Source organism: Triticum aestivum, chromosome 6B (genome assembly GCF_018294505.1).
Source record: "Triticum aestivum cultivar Chinese Spring chromosome 6B, IWGSC CS RefSeq v2.1, whole genome shotgun sequence".
Lineage (NCBI taxonomy): Eukaryota > Viridiplantae > Streptophyta > Magnoliopsida > Poales > Poaceae > Triticum > Triticum aestivum.
In genome coordinates, this window is record NC_057810.1 from 273,706,684 (window position 1) to 273,717,241 (window position 10,558).

General features: G+C 43.2%; 1 protein-coding gene across 2 annotated transcripts; it reads left to right on the top strand.

Annotated features, from left to right (window-relative positions):
• The first annotated feature begins 5,621 nt into the window (after positions 1–5,621).
• Positions 5,622–8,824, top strand: LOC123136911 (uncharacterized). 2 transcript variants are annotated; one of them, XM_044556420.1, is made up of 7 exons: positions 5,622–7,317; positions 7,402–7,429; positions 7,543–7,613; positions 7,773–7,867; positions 7,945–8,026; positions 8,119–8,232; positions 8,379–8,824. In XM_044556420.1, the coding sequence occupies exons 1-6, from the start codon at positions 6,045–6,047 to the stop codon at positions 8,217–8,219; spliced, it is 1,650 nt and encodes a 549-aa protein (XP_044412355.1). In that variant the 5' UTR covers positions 5,622–6,044; the 3' UTR covers positions 8,220–8,232; positions 8,379–8,824. The 2 variants fall into 2 exon arrangements, with proteins under 2 accessions (XP_044412355.1, XP_044412354.1); XM_044556419.1 differs by having other exon boundaries at positions 7,950–8,026.
• The last annotated feature ends 1,734 nt before the right edge of the window (positions 8,825–10,558 follow it).

Consider the following 10,558-nt stretch of genomic DNA (forward strand, 5'->3'; position numbering starts at 1 on the left):
ATAAGGACGACCAAGGCTTGAGTACATTGAGAGGCAACGAACGGCTGCAACGGCGTCCTGTTCATCGGGTAGCAAACCGGATGGGTCAGAACAGAGAAACAACGTCCTGTTTATCTGGAGGCAACCGACTAGATTGGAATGTGTCCTGTTCAACGGGAGCCAACCAGTTTGGACGGAACAGCCGAAGCGGTGTTTGGCGTACCGCATAATGGAGGAAACAGCCTTTTGTTTGACCGGCCACGATCAAAACGGGATCATGTTCATTGGGAGGGGTCTGGCTTACCACAAGACAGAGGAAACGGACTTGTGTTCCAGTGTCTACGGTCGAAATGGGGTCCTGTTGATCGGGAGGGGTGTGGCGTACCGCAAAATGGAGGAAACAAACTTGTGTTGGAGTGCCTACGGTCGAAACGGGTCCTGTTCATCCACCGTCTACTGCCTCGCTCCAGTCTCCACGGGCTACTGTTCATCCACTGTTGACCTCATCCAGCCTCCACCAGCTACTGTTCATCCATGGTTACTGTTCATCCAGCCTCCACGAGGTCCTGTTCATCCACCCCAACCGTCTGGGGTGTGGCGGCCTCCTGAGGGTCCTGTTCATCTAGCGGCAACTACCTACTACCACGGGGTCCTGTTCATCCAACCCCCACTGGGAACTATTCATCCACAGCCAACCAACCGGCTCGACTCACCACGTCTCGACTCATTCTACGTACCGCGCACACGGTAGCAACGGTCACTGTTCATCGAGAGGCAACCCAACACCGGCTGGCTACATCTCGCACGGGGGCTCGATCAGCTTCAGTAAGCAGCAGCAGTGATCGATCGCTCGGGTTCAGTTAGCAGCAACAGCGAACTAATCGCTCGGGTTCAATCAGCAGCTAAGGGATCGATCGCTCGGGTTTAGTTAACAACCAAGGGATCAATCGCTCGGGTTCAGTAACACAGCTAGCAGTGCGATCGCTCGGGTTCAGTTAGAGCCCAACGCCTCGCACGCACGCGCGTACACGAAATAAACGCGCAAACCACAGTGCATCGCTCGGCCCCGACCACCCACCGTAACCGGGAACTCCCCAATATTTTCCTCGCCCTCGCTTCTATCATGATTTTTTCCATCATGGACAGCCCAAAGAATGTCATGTAACCGCGTCTCCGGCCCGCCCAGGACGAAAAGCCCATTTTATGTCATCATTTTTTTTCATTGAAGTAGGAGCCCACCATATCTATCATGATACCGGGTTTTGTCACAATTATCGTCATAGAAGTGTCATAAGCATGAGAGGAAAAAAATTCGTTCGGGCAAAATGTCACGGATGTGTCTTTTTTATAGTGAGAGTAAGTAGCCAAAAAGTGATCAAATAATTTGTTCCTATTGTTTTTGCTAGTCCATTATAATGGTTACGACCTACAGTCAACATGGGCTCTGATACCATCTCTAATGACCGAACCTGATAAGATTCGAGTCTCCGTGCTCACTGTGCTAGTCCCTGGATCAATAACTAGCACACACAGTACAAGTTGTAATATCAAAATAAACCATATGTCATAATATTACATCGTAGATCCCGAATCTAATATAATACATACCTGCGTAGCTCAAGGCTAGCTCACAACAAAAATACTATGGAAAAGCAAATAAAAACTTCATGAAGTCCATCAACACCACAGGCAAATGTCGAGTATAGACATCGTAATCCTATATCGTATCACTCACTCGTCGTATAAAATCTGCAACATGATAAGTTGCAGCTACATGGGTCAGTATATTGAATGTACTGACAAGTCACACAAGGAATTATATAACAGACCTACATGTATATGCAAGGTATATTAAGAGAATGATTGGTGGTTTGTTTTGCAGAAAAGCTAATTTTTCCCTGGTAGCTACATAATATAGTAATCAAATTTTATTTATGTCTTGCTACAATTAAAATATATATGGTTGAATTCGGCCCTTCAATTTCAACCCATCCCCATTATTAAGTTTCTCACTCGGTTTCTTTATTAAGGTGTCATCTGTCAAGATCATCCATCAACTGTAATGGTCTAGCTGCTCAAATTTGTCCACAACCGGGGACACGGCTAATCATGATTAGTTTTTAATACTCTGTAGAGTTTTGCACACTTTACCCACTAGACTCAACCCGAAGATTGAGACAAAATCTTTCAGAAGTAGTCACCTCCACCCACCGGCAGCCGGTACACCTACTCATATCTACGTCTGCTAGCGTTGCCCGGGAGAGGATCCCACAACCTAATCAACTAAGCCAGAGCCCATTTAGCTAGTGGTTGCGCATGAAAGCTACTAGTCACTAAGTCTGTCTGATATTTTTGAACCTGGGTGGCATTCACTTACATTCAGAGGGTATAAACCATGATGTTCTTGAAACCACCCAACAATACCGATTCCGCCTATAGGTGAATTATATCCTTACTTACTACTCAATTTGATATATATAATCCTCACATAAGCTCAATGTATACAGGAACCAACCCCGTCTACAACCATATCAAAACTACAACTACCACGATGTGCATTGACGGGAGATAGCTCAATAGCAAAGCAAAACATAATAGTATTCCTATACATGCGTATATTCATAATGTGATATAGACTACATGCACAGAAAAAACAATAGGTAAAGGATGATCAACATGTAACTTGCCTGGTACGTTGGATGAAGATCGTCGCACTCACAAATCCTGATAATTCTACTCGTCATGCTATGAGTAATCCACAAATGAAAGAATCCAAATCAATAACCATGCCATATAGAAGAATCAAAAGAACAAATAAAAAATATGGCAAGGTTGAACAAAATCAATATATATGATTAATATATAATATATGCCTCGATGTGCTATAAGGTGACAGGTGAAGAAGTCAACTCCAAAGAGTCAATTGATACAGAAAGATTGCTATATAGGATTATATTTGAGATAATATGGAATAGGCTCAAAATTACATGGAAAATAACAAACATGTTGAAAATTGAATAGAAAGCATATGACATAGGTGTTCGTTTGCAAAATAAATTATTTGAAAAGGAGTACTACAACCCAAGTTATAGTAGAATGAAGTTTGAATTGAATATTTACTACCACTTAAGGCAGTACAACCTTGCTTTACCACTACCCTACCACCATGAAAAACGGGGAGGGCAACAGAAGCACAAACCCAAGCGGTGGAACAACGGTCCTGGGCTGCGGTAGTACCGCATTAAGCGGTAAATGTGATACTACCGCTTGGGCATCTAAAGAAATCCCAAGCAAAGAACAGGGAGGAACTCGAAGTTGCCGGGAAGGGGAATAGGGTGCAAATGAAATGTGTATGTGTTGATTCCACCCTAACCTTTTCATTACGGGCCCCTCTTAATAGTACGGGTTTCCTATGACTTAAATTCACCAAAAAAATCGTCGGAGAAATAACCGTTTTCACTCTTAATCACCGAGGGGAAATAACACCGTCTTGTGCCATCTAATATAATCTATGAAATAATCGACGCACACGGTTAGTCCGCAAAACACATTGCCATCAATCACCAAAACCACTAAGGGAGAAATATGTCCTAACAGCCGCACTCCTTGAATCGAACTCGCATACCCAGAAAAGTTTATTAAATAAGAAAATAGTTCACTAATTCGAGAAAAAAGTTCAAGAATTTAGAAAGTTGTAGCCAGTTTCGAAAAAAATCATCTGTTTCGAAAAACAATAATGAGTTTTAAATAAGTTCATCAATTTTGAAAAAAGTTTAGCAAAATTTTGAAAAAAGTTCATCAATTTTGAAAATAGTTCATCCAATTCAGAAAAAAGTTCATCGAATTTTGAAATAAGCTCATCGAATTTTGAAACAAGTTCATTGAATCTGAAAAAGGTGCATCAAATTTGAAAAAAAAAGTTCATCAACATTTTGAAACATGTTCATTGATTTTAAAAATAGTTCATCAAATTCAAAATAAGTTGTTCATTTATTTTGAAAAAAGTTCAATGAACTTTAAAAATACTTCATCAAGTTTGAAAAAAAGTTCACTGAATTTGAAAAAAGTGCAAAAAATTGAAAAAAAAAGTTCACCGAATTTATAAAAAGTTCATCAAAACTTTTAAATAGTTCACAAATTTGAGAATAAACAGAAAGGAAGAACATGGGATTTTTTTTTCGAAAAAAGAACAAGAAAAAAGAATAAGAGGAAAGAGAAAAGAAAAAGGAAATAAATAGAAAAAGAAAGAAACCAGTTTGGAACAGCTTATATCGAGCCAGTAGATACAGGGTTCGATTCTTCATCAGCGCACCTTTTTTTTCAAGCTTTCGAACTGAAAAAAAAGTAAAGTGGGCCGGCCCAGAGCGACGGCTGTGTGTGGGTAAACCCTATACGACGCTCTTTGTGTCCAATTGTCGACCGAACGCACACGGCAGTACGCCGCATCGCTAGATATGGGCCGGCCCATTGTACCAGAACTATCCAGCCGGTTTTGAGAAGGTTCCCTGAACCGTTTTTTCCTTTTTGACCGGTTTTTCCGTTTCTTTTTTGGTTTTTCTGTTTCTTTTTCTTCCTTCTTTTCCTTTTTTTTTCTGTTTTCTGTTTTTTTTGTTTCTTTCAAAAATTGGTTGGAAAGTTCAAAACTTGTTCGTGTTTCTAAAAAATGTTCAAAATTTCACAAAATGTTCGTGTTTACAGAAAATGTTAACTAATTCAAAAAAATGTTCACATTTTTCAAAAATTGTTCGGGCATTTCAGAAAATGTTCTTCTTTAACAAAAATGGTTTGGAATGTTTTTGTTCAAATTTTTCACATTTTAAAAAAATGTTACCATTTTCAAAAATTGTTCACAAATTCCAAAAATTGTTCATTTTTTCATTTTTTTTCAGGAGTTTCAATAAATGTTCCTGATTCAAAAAATGTTCGGGCATTTCAAAAAATGTTCTTGTTTTACAAAAAAATTGGAATGTTTTTGTTTCAATTATCAAAAAAATTAAAAAATGTTCCTGTTTTCAACAATTGTTCACAAATTCCAAAATTGTTCATGTTTTTTTCGTTTATTCAGGAGTTTCAAAAAATGTCCCGGTTTCAGAAAATTTTTACAAGTTTTTATAAAATCGTGTATGCAAATTTTGTTTAGTAATTTCAAAATATGTTCACGTTTCCAAATTTTGTTTTGAAATTTAAAAATATATTCCCGTTTTTTAAAAAATTGTTCAAGATTTTCAAGAAATGTTCTTGTGTTTCAATAATGTTATAGTTTTTTTAAAACTTGTGAAAAAATTGGAAAGTGTTTGCGTTTCACAGAACACTCTGTGTTTAAAAAAATTCTTAAACTAATTCGGTTCTGTGCATCGTGTTTGGTTCTTTAAGCCTGATGCTACTCTTTTAACCAGGTACAACTGCTAGGTGAGCTGGTAGGAGGACGGATTGTAGCGCTCGTTATATAGATATTTTTAGCTGCAGCGCTCGTTGGATTTCCGTCGCTGTCTTCATGGGCCGGCCCAGTCGAAGCCCTGCCTGTGCGAAGCCCCGACTTCCTGCCGCAGAATGCGGCGTATAGGAGGTCTCGTGTGTGTGCGCCGGTTTGTAAATAAAACGGGTCGGCCCATTAGACCTGGTGGCCCGGAAAACACTTGTAGGGTTCGAGAGGGACAAGGTCGAACCACATCACACACAGTACGTGTGACAGAGCCGCCGCAAGGGTGTTCGAGTTGCCGCCGCCGCCGAGAGTTAGAGATGTATGACACCCGTCGGTCGCCGGAATAAGCTCGCGGAAGTAGAGCACGCCGGCACGCTGCCCCTGCCGGTTTCTCCACCACCCGGCTCTCCTCCCCAAGCCGGTCTCAGTATTTGTCACCGCAAACCGCCGGCTGACGGGTGCATCCGAGCAGAGCACGCCGTCCTCTTCAGCCTTCGCAGCCATCAGCCTCCCCCCCCCCCCCTCTCTTTCCCCACCAGTCTCCCGTTCTCGACGCCGTGCATCACACAAAAAGGTTTACCCATTGTTGCCCTCTTACACGAGGTGCGGGTCAAACCTGAACCTCTGAATTTTGGCCTTGAACATGGTCCGTCCACTCTTCGCCCGGCTCCCGCCGCCTCCGGATTACGCCCCTATGTTTCCTGACTGGGTCCTCCTCGACACTGTAGTGCGCGGGGCTAACTACGACTGGAAGAAAATGTCAATGGCTCAATGTTCTGCTTCCTTGGCTACCACAGCCAGAACATTCGTGGATGTCAAAAGTGAGGCGGAGTCCCAGGAAGAAGTGGTGGTGGAGGTGGAGGTTTCCTTCTTATTCGTCAGCCCACCGGATATATCTGGTTTCATTGTCCATGTCGGGGATTATGGGTTGTCGAATGGTGCGTGCGTCGTCAGCACCGACGGCGATGCTGTTCTGCTAGCCATTACCATGGCAGCCTTCAAGAGAAGGCGTTATTTTGTCTACACGGCTGGCCTCGGGAAGCCGTCACTTGAGGTGCTCCCGTACCCACCAAACGAATTTCCTCAGACCCAATCGGTCGGCATCCTCAACCACAGTCAGGGTTATGTTGTGGCTGCTTTGACACCGGAGTACAGTGCCAACACCAGTAAAGCTTTTACTTATAAGCTGTTCCATTACTGTTCCAGGACCAGGACTTGGAGCAACAAGGTGGTGAAGCTTAGAAGTGGTTTTAGGTCTGCTGACCGTACGCATATCATTGACCATAAGACAACAAAGGTAATCAAGGTCGGAGAGAATTCGTTAGGGTGGGTGGACCTATGGCATGGAATAATATCATGTAATCTTCTTCAAGAAGATCCTGGCATGCAGTTCTTTAACTTCCCCGGTCCTATGGATATAAACTCTCGCTATTATGGAATAATACCAGCTAGGTCGTTCAGGGATGTGATATGGACTGGAAATACACTCAGGATTGTTGAGGTGGAGTATAACCAAGATGCAAAAGCTGGTGGTGACTATAGTTGGAAGGCGATAATGAAGATAAGAAATAAAGGTACACGATGGGGGACACAGAATGATGTTGATAGTGGAAATATCATTTTAGGTGAAGAAAGTTGGAATTTGTTATGGCAATCGCACACGCTGCCGGATCATGTTCCAAGATCATATCACTTGAGTAAGCTTGAGTGTTTTGCTCCAACACTAGGCATAGATGATAATGTTATCTACATGATGTCCCGGTCATTTTTGAGTGAGGAGAAGCCTTTCGGCCTATTTGCTGCTGTCGACATGAACAATAATGATGCCAGGCTTGTGTCCTTTTCAACAGAAAGGCTGACATATGTCGATCCAAATTATTGTCCATGTACTGTGTCAAGATACTTCCAAAATGCAGGTGATTATTGCCAGGCCATGATCCAAATTATTCTCTTTTGGGCAGTGATATGTTGGGCTAACTGAATTCATTTTATATTGCCAGGCCTCAATACAATTGGAGGAAATCTCAGGTAATTTATATTGCTAGGTTGTAGAAAAACCCAGTGAAATATACTTATTGCTATAAGTAACATCAATTCATAGATGCACATGGTCAATTGTTTTGTTGGTCTTATAATTTCAGGTGGATTGGTCTGATCAAGTTAGCAGTGCTACACGATATTCTTGCTGCCATTGAGACGCTAAAGTCATTAGGTATTTGCTAGTTGTACTTTTGGAGGTGCTATTATTATCACAGCTCTGATATGTTACTATGTGCGCATTTTCTGTTTAATAATGGTATGTTTGTGTACAGTCTACGAATAGCACTATCAGCATTGTACATATTCACATGTTTATTGCCATTTATTGCAGATGCAATATTGATGAAGGCTGAAAGGCCGGATGAAACGCAGCTAGATCAAACACATCTAAGGAATTGTTGTGTCTCTGTTGAAATGCTTGGCCAGGTTTGTGCAAAATTTCCATATTATAGTTGATGATACAAAATTATAAGTCCATCACTTAAACTTGAAGTTCTGTCTAGTGTAGTTGGCCCCTGCGATTATTTTTTACACCGATGAGGTACCCCCAACCAGCATTCGATGCCATGTCATCGCACTTAAAGGGTACTAAAACCATTTGGAATACAGTTACCTCTCTTTAATAAGCGTCTAAATTAATAGCTTGCAATTTCTAAATGTCAATATTATGTTTTTAGGGAGTTTTCTCTTCTGGATGATAAGACTCTGGCCTTTATGGACAAGGACCAGTATGCCAGAACTGTCAATAGCATGCACTTCAAAATATGCTCGGTCATAAAAGTGGCGCACAGGTACTTGGACATGTATTCAACATAAGGATTTCTCCGTCTGTAAACTATAAGATAATTTAGATAGTGACTTGTTATCATTTTTCTTTACATTTCCTCTATTATCTAATATGTTCTCTACTATCTAAAGAGTTCTGTTTTTTCTTCAGTCTCGTAAAAGGATTGCTGCCGAAGAAATTGGACGATCCACATTATTCGCTCCTATCTGTGGAACGGTCGCTTAAGTATGGAGAGTTGCCATTGACACAGCACCTGAGGCGCCTTGATGTGTCAGAAAGAGGTCCCACCCACCCTGTCAGAGGGTGGTCGTGAGGGGAATGCAGTAGGGGAGACTGACTGCTGCTCTTCATTTTCTAATCCATGAACTGTGTAAGCAGGTTTTGGTGGATAATAACCAGATTTTGGTGGGTGATAACCAATCGAATTTGGATGATTGTATGTTTTAACTAGCAGCTGAATTATCATATAGTGCTCCCTCTGTTACTTCATATAAGACATTTTTTGACACAAAATGTCTTATATCAAGAGAGGGAGTACAATACGATAAAGTTTAAGCTAGAGTAATTGGATCCGATTGTGCGCTTCAGTTTTAAGATACCGCGTGGAGCACCCAGTGGATTGAAAGGCTTATATTGAACTTGTGTGAAACGGGTAGTATAAGATTTTCTGAGTGCCGAGAGTCATGAAATGTTCTGCTCCCTTTGTTGGTTCGTTTGTGCATCGTAGTAGCTCCTAGCATCAGACCTACTCCCTCCGTCCCATAATATAAGAATGTTTTTGACACTACACTAGTATAAAAAACATTTTTATATTATGGGACGAAGAGAGTACGTTTTTTTAGAAGTACAAAGACCTACTGCCAAGGAGAAAAAAAGAAGCTCTTTGTAGCAACATAAGTTACTTTAAGCGCCCTAGAAATGAGCCTCCTGGAGCCTCGTTGGGCATATTCACACATGAACGTGGCACACGTACGCTGATCTATAGAAAAATCTTTAAATTCATGAACATTTCAAAATTAGTGAATATTTTTAAAATTCATAAACATTTGTGAAGGCCAGAAAGTTTTATCAAATTTGCAAACATCTTCTGAAATTTGCGAGATCATTTTTTAAGGGAGTGTGAGGCCAACTCCACCGCGCGACCCCAAACGGACGTCCGTTTTGTCCGGATTCTGTCCGCTTGGGTAGGGGTTTGGGGCCGTGTCCGGGCGTGTCCTGGGATGCGGTGGCCGTGCGCGCAGCGCGCGGCCGCATCCATTTGCCCCATCCTGTCCGCGTCCACTTAAAAAACTGGCCAGCGGCCCCGGTTCATCACGCCGGCAACAGAGCCAGCAGCCTACACGTCCATCGCCGGCATCAGCCAGCGGCCGGCAACACAGCCAGCCTCCAAAATGAATAGTTCTCCTCGCCGGCAACACAGCCAGCGGCCGGCAACATAGCCGGCCTCCAAAATGAATGTTTTCTCTCCGGCACACTGCCAGCGGCCCCGACGGGCGGGCGGCACCCATGCCAGCCTCAAAAAGAACGGCCACGCCGATCGGACGACCTAGTTCAGGCCTTCGGCGTCGAGCATCTCCTTCTGCCTGGCCTCGAACCAGGCCCTTGTCTTGTCGCTCATCTTCGACAAGTCCACGCTCATGATCGCAAGGGCCACCTCCTTCGCTTTGGTGGCGGCATTGGTGGCCTCGATGTCGAGCTGCCTTTGCCTGGCCTTGACGTTGTCGGCCTCGATGTCCAGCTGCCTTTGCCGGGCCGCCTCCTCCATGTCGAGCTGCCTTTGCCGGGCCGCCTCCTCCATGTCGAGCTTCCTCCTCTTGGCCGCCTCCTCCATCTCAAGCTTCTGTCTTTGAAGGTCTAGGTATTGCTTCATTTGCTCGTCCTTGCTTTGCCGCTTCTTCTTGTCCCTCACATCCTTTTGGGACATCATGCCATGCAAAGTCTCATGCAAGGCCATGGATGAGGCGTCACGTATGTCGTCCACCTTGGAGTTGGTCTTGCCCCTCGGCCTCTTCAACGCCTCGCCATCCCCACCTCCGGCGAACTTGGCCGTCTTCTTGCCTCTCTTTCTTTGAAGTTCACGGTATTGATCCTTGAACTTGGGGCAATTGTTGATGATCGTCCAACAATGCGTAAGAGTAAATGGCTTGTCATTGTGCCGGGCCTTGAATGCCTCCAAAGATTGGAATGCCTACACCACATGATCAACAACAAGTGAACATGCAAACCTATACACGGCCGAAGCCTCATGGCCATAGCAAGGAAAGAGCTAGAAAGAGGAGACCATACCATGTCCCCAACGCCGAGACCACTCATGGGCCGTGCTTCAACGC